The sequence below is a fragment of the Venturia canescens genome, chromosome 1 (genome assembly GCF_019457755.1).
Source record: "Venturia canescens isolate UGA chromosome 1, ASM1945775v1, whole genome shotgun sequence".
Taxonomy (NCBI): domain Eukaryota; kingdom Metazoa; phylum Arthropoda; class Insecta; order Hymenoptera; family Ichneumonidae; genus Venturia; species Venturia canescens.
In genome coordinates this window covers 36,429,894-36,447,136 of record NC_057421.1, presented here as the reverse complement: position 1 = coordinate 36,447,136, position 17,243 = coordinate 36,429,894, and the positions used below count along the sequence as shown (strand labels likewise).

Sequence of the window (17,243 nt, the reverse complement as noted above, 5' to 3'; positions counted from 1 at the left end):
AAGTAGCGGAATATCAATCAGTTGTTACTTCGTCTCCGATGTACATTGCTATACGATTGGAATAAATTATCGTAAACTGCAGTTCATTTCAGAAGAGACAGGGGAATTAAGGGGGAAGCAACGCGAGTCCGTGAGGTGAAGCACGATCGCGCTCATCCTATTAATATATTCGGACTCGACTCATTTTCGAATACAGAGGCGAGTTCTTACTTAGTCATAATCCCATTCCACGGCGTCATTCTATTCAGCGGGAACGAGACAACCGACAAAACGTGGGTAGGAAACGCCCTCCGCGTGTATTCTTGCATTTATATACATTCAACAAATTCATCTACACATCCGAAAGACGATTATAACTCACAGAAATTATGCTAGAACAATGCCAACGCAATGGAATAAAATATTATTACTTTAATAACTACATCTGAAGCAGATACTGAAAGAATCATGATTGCAGATATTAGTTCAATGAAACTTGGGAAAAAGACGTGCAGAAGAACCTTTTTTCAGCATCTGATTAATTACCCATCGTAAACAAGAGTTATCATTGAAGTACAGAATCGTAGTTGACCGATTTAAATGATCGTGCGAACCGAGGGTACATTTTTTTTTTGAAAAAGAAAAAATTTATGCGGGGGTAGCAGATAAGCACAAAAGATTCAGCGAAACCATCACACTTCCAAAACTGGTCTTCTCGTATAGTTAGCTAGCAGCAGATTATTCGATTCTTGAAATAAAACTGGTTCCACAAGCCACAACTAAGACTTAACGAAAACATCTCTTTCGGTGTGCCAACGACAAACCTCCAAATTTTGGCAAATAAAGAGTCGTCACATGTTTCACACCGAACCTTTCTTCCCCAGTTGAATACACACTCCGATACTAGAAAGATATATACAGCGGCGGAGAGAACGAAATATAATATGAGAAAGTATCTCGGAGACACACGAGGGAGCAGATTCTTCGTAAAACCAGATTGTTCTTGGCAACAAATTTATTGGGACCAAGGTCGATCGACTGTGCGATTTTTTATTTCACCTTTTCTTTTCTTATTTCATTTTCAAGCTTAAAAAAATAAAATACCGAACGAAAATAACAAGTAATCGGTCATTTTATGACGTTGGGTGTCACTCATTCGTGCTCGGCAGTTCCTGCCCAGTAAGGAGAACCGATCTTTTGCAGTAATTTCAGCGCATTTCGTATGAAATATTTACAAAAAATTCTGCCACGATTCAACCATCATTAAAAATTGATAACTTTCAAATATCACACAATACTTGATGATGATTGCTATACCTGTAATACTCGTTTGCACTCAACACTCTCTGACGAACACGTGGACTTGGGTTGACGTTATACAATTATACAACCACGACTAGACCACGACTAGATCCGGAAAACTGAAAGATCTCCACTTGGAACCAAAGGTAGGACCAGCACTGGTAGAATTCAGATTCTACTCGGACTGTGTATTTGAAGGATATGAAGGACTTCCATAAGAACTTCACTGACTATCATTTTTGCTCTGTATACTCATATCAGGAGAGGCGGCAAGGTCTTTACTTCAAATATCAGAACGATAATTCGATATCTCGATACGTCGTTACTTTTATCGTCAGATTACCGAAGTATTATTTTCAAAAAGTGTTTTCCGATTCTGAAGTTTTGCTTGAAACTCAATCGTAATAAGGCGAACCGATGGGCCTCATCGGAATCGACTTGTCGAATGTTCCAACGATGTTGGGTCGACTTTTCACGGGCCTCCTGGTGGGGTTTACCCGATCGACGACGGGTCGTGGTGGGTGGCGGTATAAGTAGAGGTCCCCGTTCGCCGGCGTTCTCATACCCTCACCACGTCCTTCGACTGCCTCTTACTTTTACTTTTTAACGACTTGGTCGTCGTTGTCGCCATCATCGTCGTCGCCACAGCGAATCTCCTCCAGATATAACGCGCTCGTTACGGTGGCAAACTCTAACGAATTTTACGGCGATTATCATTGCAAATCGGTCAGTCGGGAATAGCACTCAAAATCATAACTATATGATTACAAGAAAGTACAATTTCCTTCTCTTTCTATCGGGATAATTATTTGCCGTTACCTATCGATTCGTGCCGAATTCCGGAGTATATACGATGAGTAAATCGTGCCTCATATAACGATAATGAACTAACAGTGACAGAAAGTGTATTTAAAAAAAGTTCATCCCCGTCGAGTCAGAGTAATCATCGACGGCATTGGCATCCCACTGGACAATCGGTGAACCGTCGAGAAATTTTTAAACAAAATAAAAATTCGTTGGAAGCTGATACGAGCGTGGAGTGAAGACTAAACAATATTGTTTATCAGTAGTGCTCTGTGGAGATATGTGGCTCAAGAGCCCCATTCTGTGAGTACTTGCAAAAACATTTTATTAATCGTTTTCGAGTGAAAAATTTGTTTATTTTAATAACTCTATTACGATTTGGACATGGGTGAAAATTACAATAGCATCTTTCATTGATTAGCTACTCTTTATATAACATCTGAAATAAAGATATAGTTTCTCCGAGATCCCAATTCAGAAGTTGCCAATAAAACGAATTATTTATTCATATGTGAGCGTACATTTACGTACGTATTTTTACGCATACGTTATAAGAAGCGATGCGATACGTTGAATGTAGCTGCCAGAAAACAGGATTCCAAAGTTAAATGGTAAATAGGCTCCAGCCGAGAGATCCACTCATCCGCTTACGTATTCAATGAAAATGAAAGTGCTTAGGAATTCGAGATAAAAAGCTTTCCATTCCAACCAATAATTATTATATGCTAGAAGGAGGCACGCTCTTCCTTAAAAATTCATGCGTCTCATCAATCATGAATATCAAAACATTTTATGTGAATATAAAAGACTAATTTCATCCAGTGATGATACCTTATCTTTTAAACGTCGGGAAAGAAGTCGAAATTTGACCAAACAAAATCCCGTACTGGTAAATGGTTTAAAAATATCAGAGAGCATATGGTAAAATTTTTCAAAATTTCACCAGCTTCTACAACCCCTTTGAGTATATTGACCAACGGTCAATATACACTTTTTTATTCCTCCTCGTTGGTGTAAACGTTGCTTCTACAAGAAACGGGTCCGCACTAACGAATAAAAGTTTGTATACATTTTGTATTCCAGAGTAACAATTATTGGTGTTTTTAGAAACTTCTCATTACTTTCATTATCATCAGATTCCATAATTAAATTTACAAATATGCATGGTTGAAATGTGATGTAATGCACTATACGTATGGAACACAAAAATGGATGCGGAAGATTTGACAACGAAGTTTGATATATTCATGTCTGACTATACGTTGATCAATCCACTAAGCCTTGTTCTTCGCTCTCCCCCCCGCCACTCTCTCATCCCCACCCCGCCGTCGCCGACCTAACGTTGCACGGAGATCGTCGAACGTGTATACGAATTTTTTTTCCTCGACTTATTCCTCTACTCTTGTCCGCACACTCCTTTCTCCTGGGCTCGTTTGTGTGCGCGCGTGTGTGTGTGCGCGCGTATGAGAGAGAGAGTTCACTTCACCAGCAGCGTTACCGCTCCTTGATATCACACGAGAGGAGAAGGCATATTCGGTACAGTTTATGCCTGTTCTCGCATCGGCTATATATATTATACCGCATATTCGTGAATATATGTAGAATATCGGTCCAGTAAAGAGCCACTCGTGTTTCACGCAAGAGGTATACTTTCGCTGATCACAGTCCCTCGAATCTCAAGTTGATCGAGTGAGATTGGAGCGAAAAAGGAATACGAATATAGTACGCGGATGTGATGAGAAAAAAATTGAATAAAATCATAAGGTCAAAATGGGTCATAATATTTTATAGATATGGGAAATAGAGAAGCAGGAAAAAAAACTTGATATAAACATCAAATTATTGGATCGTCAGAAATTTTTGATGGGGAAATAGTCGCACGTCTCTCCTGAACTGTTCTAATTAAATTCCGACCGCGACAATTAAGGACTCTTGGAAGACAAATATAAGGGAGTATAGAAGTCAAAGCAATTTGTAAAAACCTCTATCCACGATAAACAGGAAGGCGGGATAGATTTTTCTTGGTGATTTTTTTTTCCACAGTTCGATGAAATCGATCAAGTTCTCCGTAGCTCGAAGGTGAATGCGTGAGCAACGATATTTTCACGATTGCAAGAAAGTGGAGGAGACGGTGACGTTTCACGGGTGAATGAGGTGAGAGGCGGCGATAGTCACCGTCGTCATGTGAGCAAAGTCAGAGATAGCAGTGTACACGTATCGTATAATCTACCGGCTACTGTGCTCCGCTTGCCGGTTACAAATCGAGCCGAGAGTCCAAGGTCAATAAAATGCCACCACCATCCACGCGATTTCTAATGTGGATTAACGGACTCTTACTTTGCTATCGATAGATTGAATTCCTCGAGAGCGACGCTTAAATCCGCCACCTTTTCTATGTACCCCGATAAACATCCAAGAGTAGCAATACTTACCTTTCCTTTGACGTTCATGTACATAATCATTTTTTTCAAATTATGGACTTGATTAAGTTACATTCATACCGGAAGCTTCGCAGTTCGAAAACAACAACTGAACAAAAACATGTATATCAATTGCTATCGGTCATGTCTGTCGATCATGCATGTTTTTATCGACATTTGAGGAATGATGAGTGTGATTCAGTTAAATTTATATCTAAAAATTGGCAACGCCGAGTCTAGGAGTAAAGAACGAGCGAACCATATCCGATATTTCAGTAAATTATATCCTGTACGTTATTCGATGGCAATGATTGTTTGTGCTCAACTTTTCACGTAATAAACTATCGGTCTAATCGTTGATTTGTCTTGACCAATCACTACTCACAATATTGAGAAAGAGCGACCGGGGCCGGTCTATTGGGAAAATTCTTAGCGGAGCCCAGAGCACTCGGTTACTTATTTTTTCTCAACCATTCGAATGGACAGTACCATCGTTAAATTAGAGAATCCACGTTTTTACGACTCGCAAAAAGAATTAGGCGCCCTCGGCGCTCCGTGATGCTGCTGGTGACCACGCATATTTACGCAATATTGAGGATTAACTCAGGCTATCATATAGCATTACGAATTCTAAAAGAAACGTGCCTCCCGGGTATCGACAATAATTCCAAATCGGTGTACCCTAAAATGAGCCCCCGGGGCCCATGACATTTCTCTATTTCGTGTTACCACTGTATAGACACGGAACGAAAACATTATAGAAACTATGGAACTACCAATTCATATATGATTAACCCTTAGTGTGCATCTGGGGTCAGGTTGACCCCAAAATTTTTTTCTCACATGAATAGCATTTACAGATGAACATCTCATAAGTAAAACCTCCAATATTAAGAAATCGTTATCCCCTCTCTAAAAGTAGGGGCATAGCCACTTCATACGCCAAAATAAATGCATTTTTTGAAACGGTTGCAAAGTGGACTATTTTTCCTTGAAAGCATGCACCCTTCTCTGTAAAACTCTGTATGGATTTTTTTAAAAACTCAAAATTTAATTTTTTACGAGAGATTTAACCGAAAAAGTGCTTTTTACGCGCACTATCAACTTTGAGCACGTTTTTGAGCAATGAAAAGAGATTTTTTTGAAAATCCGACTTTGCAGTCTTAAAGTTGGATCAATTCACTGCAAAAAATGACTAAACCTTTTATTCCGAAAAGCACATAGTTACCGAGATATTCGATGTCAAAAATGACCTGGGGTCAAAGTGCACGAAATGTCTCACCCCATGTGCACGAAATGTCTCGCTGTGAAGGTGTGCACACTAAGGGTTAAAACAGTCAATATGAGTCTATCAAAACGATCGAATATATTCGTCATTATACCTAATCCCATTCAATAATATACGGAAAAATCTCACGGTAACATAAATAAGTGAAACCACATCGTTTCCATTTTTGCAGTCCATGAAGCTTCATTGTTTCACAACTAAACCGACACTCATAAGAAATGTATTTTTTACTTCATTATTCAGTAATCTTTAGTTCACTGAGAAATAATTTTATTCGTCGAACGAAATCCATTCAGTTGGTTGAAGATATAGTAGATCCTACTGTGTCATTATTGATGAATAAACTAAATCATTTGTTATTTCACAAAAATATACAGTTGAATCTCCTATATTTTTGTCCATTTACTCGGATTATGTTTGATGAACAAAATTTTTTTCCAGTGCACAAATCATTAAACAATCACTGTAAACCTATTGGTTTACAATGACTGAGAATAAGAAAGTTTTGTTTGCTAATAATGGGATAATACACGTGAAACAATCAACGCAAATATACCAGCTGTAAAAACATCAAAAGACAGTTTGTACTATCTATCTATAAACCATCGTGTTCACGATCTGACGCAATAAAATTTGACGAATAGTGGTAAAAAGTGATGAAAGAATGGAATTATCGAGCGGTCAATGATCCATATAAATTCATTGCAGCAGACGTTGGGTCGTGCTGAACAATCGTCGAGTTGAAATTCGTTCGCTCTACGTGCTAGCATCAAGCTAGTAAGTTTTTCGTCATCCATTCTGTCGATTATATCAAACGAGTAAAAATTTTATGGTGAACATGGTTGGTACGCACACCCTTTGATATACGCTCTACTCACTGTCTCCTGCTTTCGTAAAGTTGCAGTCCAGCGTTATTGAGAAATAGATAAATTGAAAACGAAACTGTGGTTCGAGGTTTCTGCGGTGCGATCACGATACTTGCTTGAATCTTACTAAGGCTGAGCAGCTCTATCGTAAACGCCAATTTAACTCAAGTTTTTCTGCGTCTACGTTTTTCATGTTTGTACAGATTTACATGATAAATATAAATGAAAAAATCGCGATGCATATCGATAGAGGGATACACTTGAAAAGAAAGATTGTGGCAATCGTTACAATTTTCATTTTCCCTGTTGATGTATCTGCTTAATTGTGAAGAACATATCCAATGGCACATGTAATATTTCGATTTTAAATTAAACAGACCGTGCGGAGCACTGAAGACAAATTTTAGTACAAATTATACACAAGGCACGGAGTAGTTAATTCAATAGGAAAAAATTAGACCTTACGTCGAGGACATGGTCCCTAAATTGACACTGAATTTAATGCAAGTGTGATATATTTGCAATAACTGTATTAAGTATGCAGAAAGCATGAGCACGAAGATTTAAACTCACAACACAGGTTGATTTCTACACGTATGCAAATGTATACATATATATTTATTTATGAGAGTGATAATCCTCTACGACACAGCTTTCTCCGTACGATACCGTGATGATACACTATCGGTTGATGCAAAAGCATATTTCTTACATGCAATGTATCGAATGTGTATCTTGAATACCGATTACTCCAAGCTTTTATCGTAATTATTTGTTCAGTGCCGCATAAAAGGTGTGATATGCTACATCTAGCTGTTCTTGAATCCGATTACCGGAAGCTGCACACATATAGGATGCGTTCATAGTAAAAGTGTATGTGCGTTTATTATTGCACGAAAGATTTCATCAAAGCAGAGGTTTTATATGGCATTGATTCGAAACCGGAATTATTACGTGTTTACTGGTACGAGACAGTCACATTTACCAACGACATTGCTTTGTGTTTTAAGAACGTAGTAAAATGAAAAGTAGTAGGAAAAATACTGTTCGGTCTACTGTACTCAATCATCATAATAGAGAAAATTCGATTAGGGTCAAACTTTCGACGTTAATGCTAAAAACGTGGAGAACCGTGTAAACAGTAGCTTTCAGAAACTCATCTTCCATTTATTGACCATAATATTCAACAATTACGTCGAGTTTGCAGCTACAGTGGAGATTCTCAATACTGTGAATTACCAACAGAAATGCATCGTTTGTAAATGAGCAAATAAGTCGATGATTTAGTTAGCATGGATGGGTAGAGTTACTATTTCAGTATGTACCATAATGAATATACAAAAATAACTAATGAAAATAAACAAATAAATAAATAAACGTGATTCAAGTCGATTGAGCGTTTACTACTATTCGTATTCGATTGAAATTTGTTTCCTTTTTCTTACAACCCTTGTTATTTCGGTCAATTTGTTTTTCATTTGACGCGAAATCAAATAAGGAATTCTTCTCTAGATGAGTTGTACGAAAAAACCTCATGGAAGAAAATTCTTATGTACGATAATTAAAAGTATCGATAGAAATTCACGGAAGAGTTTGTGCCTCCAAATGATTCGCGCGGGTACTATGCTGCGAAGCGAATAAATATTGTTAACATTCTATCTTTACGTGTGGTTAACCCACGGTGGCCCGAGAAAATTCTCGTACCACCTTTTTTACTCTCTGAACTTCCAGTTGTCACAGAACTAACAAGACAGAAGAGCATGCCGGTGAAAGAGTCCTGGACGATCGTGGGCGTTGTATATACTTATATGAAACATGTAAATTTGCTGCCGAGTCTCTCCCATTCGTGTCCGTCCATGGAAACGATCTCTTATGCAGTTTCACTTCTCAGCGTGTTTTAACGCCCAAGATATATTTGAATATAAAACTGCAACCGAAATTCTGTAAATCTCGTGACGAAATGATATACTGAATAAATTTATGTTTGAGCATTAAAAAGTCGAATCGCAACATGAGGTCGTACTTAAAAATGTGAAGACTTTTATTTAATTTACGTAAGTTTATTAAAGTGCATACGGGAATACAATAAAGTAGACAATTTATTCAATTCAAACTGTTGTTCATTTTGATTACGAACAGTTTACCAATTGTAAAAATATTTCCCACGCATACAGAAGTGAGCTAGTAGGAGTTAAACTAAACAGGAATTGACGGAATTATCTAATCGTTGTTTGTGAAAAAATTTTCAAATTTATATGTGAAAATTATAAGTGTAAATCAAATGTTTCTGATTGAACTCGTTGAGCTCCAAAATTGTAAACATTAGACATTCCAAAATCAGTAAAGCGGACAAGAATTTTTTATTCATTAATTTCATAGTCGGCTGAAAAGCACACTGTACGATTCTAAAATTCCATCTTGTGAATATTTGTTCGACTATACATAAGGAGTGTCATGGCTCCTTTGTGTACTAGCTCACTTTAGTTCCACGTATTTGTCGGAAATGATTAAACGATAAAACATTTTGTCGATTGTGCAGTGATTACAAGAAGGGAGATGGATGGAAATAACTCACGAGTGACATTACTTTTTCCCATCACATGGGTGTATTTTGAGGGGCTTGTAGAACATACGTACGCGTTCGGAGCGTATGGGATCGCGATTTATCAGCCTTGGCTGAAAAGAGAGTGAGGTCGAACGGTCGAACGTCTGGTCGATCGAGGGTAAACGGCCTCGTCTCGCAAAGCAATTACTACGTCGAGGTTGGAATCGTAATCTTTTGCCTCTTTCATGACATCTATAAGACACAGCTGACGATATCGACAATTTCACAAGTAGCCGCTCGAAGAAATAATAACAGAGCTGGAATTTACAACTTTTGTAACTTTAGATTGTTGGTCTAGACTACGAAATCGCCGAAAAACAAAATCAAAATGTCAACACACTTCTAAATCGTTACACGAATGGAATGCACATTGAGGAGGGTGGATCGCGACGATACAATGTTGCCATGCTCAACCATGTTAAAAATATTAAGAATTTCAAAGTGATAAGAATTTAGTAAAATTTGGTTAATGTATTTTTTTTAAATATATAAGACAATATAATTTTTTTTAGATTTTTCTACCACGTAGCTCTCGAGTAATTGAACACTAAAGTTCACGTGTACAAGCATAGAGTTTACATATATACATCTCGTGCATAAGAACTTCGATTTAACGTTCAATTATACGATAACCACGTGGTAAAAAAATTTTTAAAAAATTGTACTTGTATATTTGATGCCAAAGAATGTTATCACCAAATTTTATCAAATTCTGATTATTTCGATTTTGTGATCCACCCTCCTTAATGTTTTCAACGGATAAAATTTAAGAAGGGTGGCTAGCGACGATACAATGTTGCCATCTTAAATACATTAAAAATTTCAAAATGATAAGAATTTAATAAAATTGGGTGAACATATTCTTTAGTGCCAAATTTGACAATACAAATTTTTTAAGATTTTTCTTCTGTACAGTTATCGAGTAATAAATTGATCACTAAAGTTCACGTGTATAAGCATAGCGTTTCCATATATACAAGTATACATTCCGGGCATAAGAAATCTGCTTTAATGCATAATTACTCGATAACTAAGCAGAAGAAAATTTTGAAAAAAATTGTGTCTTCGCACTTGATGTTGAAGAACATTATCACCAAATTTGATAAATTTCTTATCATTTTGACGAATGTAGCCACCCTCCTTAATTAAATTTTGCAGAATTCATAAACGTTATTTTAAAGATAGAGTGGGGAAAACTTACTGGAATTCTATTCAACTCACGTCTGGATTTCGAGCTCAAAGTTTTAGAAATCATGTTCTTAATGAACTTAATCTACCGCAGACTTGTATACACGAGGACGATGCTATTATACGGTTTTCGCTACTGATTTGGCTACTCATGGCATACGAACCAGACGTTAACTTTCTCTACATCGTGCTCGATTGCAGGCATCCATGCAAAAACATTCCATGGGCTTAATATTTTAACAAAGCGACACATCCTATGCATTGCATTGCAAGCACCTCAGTGGTGACTTTGCCTTTATTCTTTCCAGGCATTCACTTGGGGTTTATGTTCTTACAACAATTAATTGATCACACGCAAATTTAAATTGTTAAAGTATGAAAAATGTTGATTTTTCGTATAAAAAACTGAATTTAATCTCTTATTTTTAGAATATGTTGCGCGGTGGCGTGTGTGCTCGCTAAAGAAGAAACGAAGAAATTGAAACCCGGACAAGGATACGTGGACATTCGATCATCTAGTGGTGAGACGAGACCGATTTCCATTGAAGGTAATCCACGTTAATCATAATGTTGCAACTAACAAGATACGATTAATACAAATAAGTTTGTTCCGAACGTGTCTATCAATCTACAGCAAATTAATTATTTTTGTTATTATTTCTTTAAGAATTTGTCACATCCCATAAAATACCCGAAGGAGTGATAAAGTTAAATGAGAGGGGAGTCGTGGCTGAAGAAGCCGAGCATGCCAAAGATGTGAAAACCTTCCAAAAGCTAGATACGAAAGTTGAAAAAGCTGATAATATTGATGATTATGAGAAAAACAACTCAAAAAGACAAGCACGCATAGAACTCGAGAATTTTAGCAGTGCTGGGGTTTTACAAGAAGATGGGATTAGAAAACTAGACACTTACAGAGCTAAAGATGAAGAGGACGACAGAGACTCATTACTTCCCGGTGTTCAAGTCAGGTAAAATATTTTTCAATGTAATTTATAATTTATCAAAGTAGCATATGTACATAGAATTAAATGCGTTATGAAATACTAAAGATCGATTGTCTTAATAGTGATGAGTATCCAACGACAATGATACCAGTATTGACTACAGAAAGGGAATATCGTTCTTTCGACTTTGCTCCGGTCAATATTATCCGCGAGGATAACAAGAATAATTGGACCCCGTACGCCAATAGTAATTTCGATGATATTGGTGATGTAAGTCTTGTCCCCGCTGGTTCAAATTCACGTATCCAGGTGAGTTTATACAACTCAACATAATATTTCGAAAAAATAGTGTTCGATGAATTACTTTGATTTCATATATTAAATACATGACGTTTTATTGATTTTATCTTAAAATATACAACTTTTTCCCCTAATTTGTTCGTCTCTAGGTGAAAAAAGGGCCTAATGGGAAAGATTATGAGTACGAGTACGTATATTACTACTATGACGAAGAAGAAGAGGATAAAGCGAGCGCCTCAACGAACAATCAACAGGAAGGCCCGAGGGGAACTACAACTTCACCGAGGCGTAGTGGGTCCAACAGCAACAGGAGCAAATATAATAACGTTGAAAGGTCATCGACTGTAGAACCGGCGACCAACGAAGTGATTCCCAATAGGAATAGTAACCGTGGCAGACAATTGGGAGAAAATGAAGATGTATCTGAAGAAAGGTTACCAACGAATACCCGTTTCCCACCGAGATCACTGTAAATAACTATTGCATCCACTGTTTCTCACCGATTACTTCTATCGACGCAAAGTAACGAATGTATATTCTTTTTGTAAAACAATACAGATCTCGATCGAACCATAACACAGGAACAACTGAACCTACCCGCGCCCGTGGCAACCGACCGAGGCCGAGTCTTGATCTGGTCGACTCCAGCAGTTTCCGAACTCATCAAGAAGGTCCAGAATTTCCGCAGAGCTTACCTAAAGGACCCGTGCGATTCCTAGGTGTAACACCGAACGAGAATGGTGACGAAAAGCCGGTTACAAGAGTACGCGGGAGACCACAGAGGGTTCAGGAACCTGCCCCAGTCGTCGAAGTATCGGAAGACATTGTTCCGGTTACCAGAAGGAGACCAATCAGTGAATCACCAGCCGTTGAACTTGAGCTAAACCGAGGACAGCCTCCAAGGCCTCTTCTCCCTGACAGCGCGGAAGATGAAGAGGAAAAGATTGAGACGTCGTCATCTCCTACGCTCAGAGATTCTGATAAACCCAATAGCGACGATAAACTCCGGGAGCATCCTCTAGAATCTACGACGGAAGGGATAACTGTTGAAACTCCCACAACAGAATATTCATCAGCCATGGATAAAGTAGCGCTTGATCTGTATGCTTTTCTTCAGCAAGGCCAAAGCAATCTCGTAGATGCAGCTGGGGCTGCTGATGAAAGTAATGAAAGTTCGACTATTGATGTCGAAGATGTTACGACCGATGTGCCAACTACGACTGAAGAAGTTAGTCCTACAACAACTGAGGCTACGACTACGACCACAACAGAAGCTACAACAACAACAACGACGACAACTACCACTACCACCGAAGCAACTACGACTACGAGTCAACCGCCTGGCAGAGGAAAGTTCAAGAGACCTGGTCTTTCAGGTGGTGCTGGCTCGAGAAATCGGTAAAATTGACTTTATAAGTTGTCCCTAAAAATCGAATAACTTGATATGAAAAAGTTGGTAAACTTTTATCTGTTCTCATTTATACCTTTTTCACGTGAGTTTGCTTTTTAAGATTCAAGCCTAATGGGAGCGGAAGTGGAACGACGACAACCGAGGCGCCGGCAGAACCAACCACGCGAACTAGGAATCGATTCGGAAGTTCCGCCGCGGGTGGTTTCAAGCGGCCGAGGCCAGGCCAAAAGCAGCCAGTTGAGGAAGAAATACAAAAAGATTCAACGAGCACTTCAAATGCTGAGAAGCCATCTTCAGGACGAAACCGGTACCGAGGTGCAGCGCCCAGGACGTCAGGAACCACCACATCCGTTCCTTCGACTTTGTCATCTCCTGCGAATGGAAATACCGGCATTTCACGACCAGGATTCAACAAACTTAACGTCAATCGAAGACGTGGAAGACCATCAACCCCTTTGCCAGCAACGAGCGAAGAGTCTCAAGACACTGGGGAAAAACCACAAAATGTCCAAACGGACACTGTCCAAGATGCACCTACGACTCCGAAATCTTCAGTTAGAGCAAGACTTCCGGGTATTGGACCACGGCCTGTCAGACCCGGCGCAAGAGTAAATCTAAGGACAAGACCTGGACAAAGCACGACTTCGACTACAGCTGCACCTGAAGTTTCCGAAGGATCTATTGAAGAGCCAGCCGGTGAAGGCACCGAGGAGGAGACACATGAGGTCAGTATTTTGTACTGCCAAATTATAAATCTTTTTGCTTTGGACATTCTCCTGAATTTTTTTTTTCAATTTGGATCATTCTCGATTTCTTACACTAGTGTAATAATACAGTATATTATTTGAATTGCATATTTCGATTGCAACTTTGGAAAAACGATGCAAAAATAAGTGTTCATTTCAAAATAATTTCACGCGGTTCACCCAGCAGTGACAGATTTGTGATAAATGACTTGACGTTGTATTATCATAAGATTATTGGCGACCACGAAGTTTATCCCGGTCCGAAGAAAGATAGACGAGATTAAGTCCGAGGTTACGCGAACACTGACACAAACGCGGGGCAGATTCTCTACTAGAGTTACTTTCACTGCATGGCCTTTGAAAATGTCATTGCGAACGTATGAAGTACTCGCTTCTCCGTTTGTTCGGTTCGTCTCTTCAGAGTCTCTGACTTCATAAGAGCCAGGGTAGACATTGTAAATACATATACTTTCAATTTGGCTTCACGCAAGTCTACGGACCGGTGGCTTTTTCATCTAATGCTTCCAGTCGCCAATTTAATCGTTATACCAAGCGGTGCAACGATAAGTTATGGTCATCCATTATGTCGACTCGCCGTCACGAAAGATTCTATGCTAATAAAACCGAAGTGAATAACGAAATCTCGTCACATTCCTTTAGAAGCTATACCGGTTGCTCTTTTCGCAACTAATTGCAATAAGACTTGCCTCAGGCAGCTGAAAATGACTAAACTCGTTAAAGTCGACGTTACTTTGTTAGTCAGTGTTTCGTCTTGAGGGTTAGGCTTCATCAAGAAATGTTCTATCATCAAGCTAGTCTCTAAGTCATTTGTAACATTTCAGTAAAAACTCCATCTTGATTTTAGTAACACTTGACAACTTAACCAATCGATGACAATTGATCTTAGATTGCGTTGTAATGGTATATTTAGAAAAAAAAATTGCTTCCACAGGCTCCAGCTGAAACCAATCCACCAGCTCGTCAAACTACTGCGAATCCCTTGAATAAACTGCGCTCGAGGAATCGGCTCCAAGTTCAACCAAAATCGACGACTCGTTCACCGGTCGCCGTTTCTCATAGACGATCACCCCTTCTGCCGAGACGTAAAACGACAGAAGCCCCAGTGACCGAAACAACCGAGAATTATGAGGATGAAGCAGCACCAGAAACGGTTTCTGAAGTCGAAGCGACAGAAGCAGCACTGCCGGAAACTAGTACCGCTGCTAGCACGAAGCACGAAGAAACCAGAAGTCTCAGTAGTCTTTTGGCACCTAGACGCAGGATAGCTCCGAGACGTCCCGGACAGCTCATTTCTCGAGAATAGAGACCATCGGTCGAATAAAACCTTCATTTCACCACGAGTACTCGAGCAGTAAATCATTGATTATATATCGGGAAATAAATACAACTTAGCAATCCATCCAGGTACTTGTGAGTGATGACGTATTTTGGTATAATTCGTCAGCGGTTTATCGAACTCTTACGAACCTGGCTTGATCATTTTTCGAGTAGGACCGGTTAGTTAATCTTCGGTCCACGACAAAAAATCATCAGCCCAATAGACTGATTGTGGCGAATAATCGAGTTTGCGGTTACTTGATGATTATACCTATTGATTTACACAAGATAAACATTACTACAAAATGCCCAAGGAGAGTGCTCCAGTTCTCGAGAACCGAAAAATAACGTTTTGCGAGAATCTATACAGCGAGGTCATACTGGTCAGGAACGAGGAAACAGGCAAAGATTGGACCATTGACTTTCGTAAATCTGTTGTACATTTTTTTACTACAATTTTCTGTAATCACAATTCAATGAAGCGAGATCGGCTTGCTCTGTATTGAGAAATGAAGTAATTACATCGTTGCAGCTAAAAGAGATGCGACGCAGAAACACAATATGCGATTTGAAACCGCGTACACGGTTCAAGTGTTGCCTGACCCAAGGAAGACTGTTATTGTCTTAGAAAAAGCGAGTTCACGGTGCATTTGCCTAAATCAAAGCATACTGTAACACATCGTGAAACAATTATAAGAATGGTGACGACAATAACAATAATATTTAACTATCATTCTATATTTCATTATACATCGCTTGTGTGAGTTACTTTATTTAATAGTCAATTTCGATTACACGTTATCGAGGGACGCATCAGCGCTTCGACGACAAGTTACTAAACGACGTTTAGCGTATACATATATGATTCCAGTAGCCCAACCTGTAATAAGCGTTACGATACCTTAACTATCTTTCTCAGATCGAAATGCCCAAGTGCCTGATGTTATACTATTTTTTTTTCTATTGATCCGAGATATCTAGAAATTGTGTAAATATTTCTATTAAACGTGTAGTTAAGTTAACCAACTTTGTTGTTGATTTCCTCATTTTTGAGAATCCTACTTCCATTTTTTCCTTCTCCATTTATTATTCGATTCCATATGACTAAATCGAGCGTAGCTTTGCTTCTGATAAAAATCATATTGGAAGTGATTACAATTACGTAGTGATTCTCGAGTCCACCAGATGGCCACAGCGTATGGAGTGAAATAGTAAAGAATGAAAAAGCGAGGGTCATAGATTCTGCTCCTATCATCACATCCACTGCCATTTCATATGCTTTAAAGAGGGATTGGGATTCAATTTTTTATTCAAGGTGGCTTATAATCTCTTCGAAAGAAAGAGAGTGAGAGGAAGAGGAAAAAATTAATACCAGACACTTGATTTGACCGATCAAACATCACTAGAATCCCATCTATTCTATTTCTGTTATTTTAATAAGTACTTTGAGTTATTACCGAAAACGGCGAAAAAGCATTAAAATAACTCAAACTCGACCGATGAATTGTAAAGGCATAAAACATTTATTATTCAGATTGTATATTTAGTGAACGCTTCTAAATTAATCACCCATTTTGTATCAATGTTTTTCTTTCTAGATAACTCGTCTGCATACATGTTTTTTTCTGACGAAATGCATGAGGCTATATCAGGGTAATATTTATTTTTTCCTTTATTGCAAAGTTTTTCGAATTAACCAATTTAAAAAATGTTAGGCATCTTGTACTTCCCATTTTATCCACATAAGTAATCGCTGATGTCTTGTGTATGTGAAGCAAAATCCGACAATATCGTCTGTCACCATCAAATTCCTGAAGTCATACCTTGAATAGTTCTTTGTAGTTAATATGCCATTTTGCCTGGCTTTCAGACCAAAAACCATAATAAAATTCCATAGAAAAGTGATCTCCCTCTATATTCATTTTTATGATTATGCAGATTGCATCAGTTGGTAAAAAGAATAACCAAATTACCGACAGATGTTAGTTGAAATGTTCGTTTTACCATGAAAGCGGAATAGTAGATAGCCTTCAACTTAGTGTTCAGTTT

The 17,243-nt window shown here is 38.5% G+C and overlaps 1 protein-coding gene across 2 annotated transcripts; it reads left to right on the top strand.

The window, feature by feature from the left end:
- Positions 1–1,860: 1,860 nt before the first annotated feature.
- LOC122413964 (mucin-5AC-like) lies at positions 1,861–16,216 on the top strand. Of its 2 annotated transcripts, none has more exons than XM_043424676.1 (8): positions 1,861–2,388; positions 10,882–11,000; positions 11,120–11,423; positions 11,522–11,708; positions 11,849–12,168; positions 12,258–13,097; positions 13,211–13,835; positions 14,809–16,216. In XM_043424676.1, the coding sequence occupies exons 1-8, from the start codon at positions 2,366–2,368 to the stop codon at positions 15,178–15,180; spliced, it is 2,790 nt and encodes a 929-aa protein (XP_043280611.1). In that variant the 5' UTR covers positions 1,861–2,365; the 3' UTR covers positions 15,181–16,216. The 2 variants fall into 2 exon arrangements, with proteins under 2 accessions (XP_043280611.1, XP_043280621.1); XM_043424686.1 differs by lacking the exon at positions 1,861–2,388 and adding an exon at positions 4,220–4,239.
- The last annotated feature ends 1,027 nt before the right edge of the window (positions 16,217–17,243 follow it).

Coding starts and splice junctions, on each gene's coding strand:
- LOC122413964 (XM_043424676.1), top strand. CDS start 2,366: ATGTGGCTCAAGAGCCCCATTCT. Junction 11,001..11,119: donor GAGACCGATTTCCATTGAAG/GTAATCCACGTT, acceptor TATTTCTTTAAG/AATTTGTCACATCCCATAAA. Junction 13,098..13,210: donor GGTGCTGGCTCGAGAAATCG/GTAAAATTGACT, acceptor TTGCTTTTTAAG/ATTCAAGCCTAATGGGAGCG.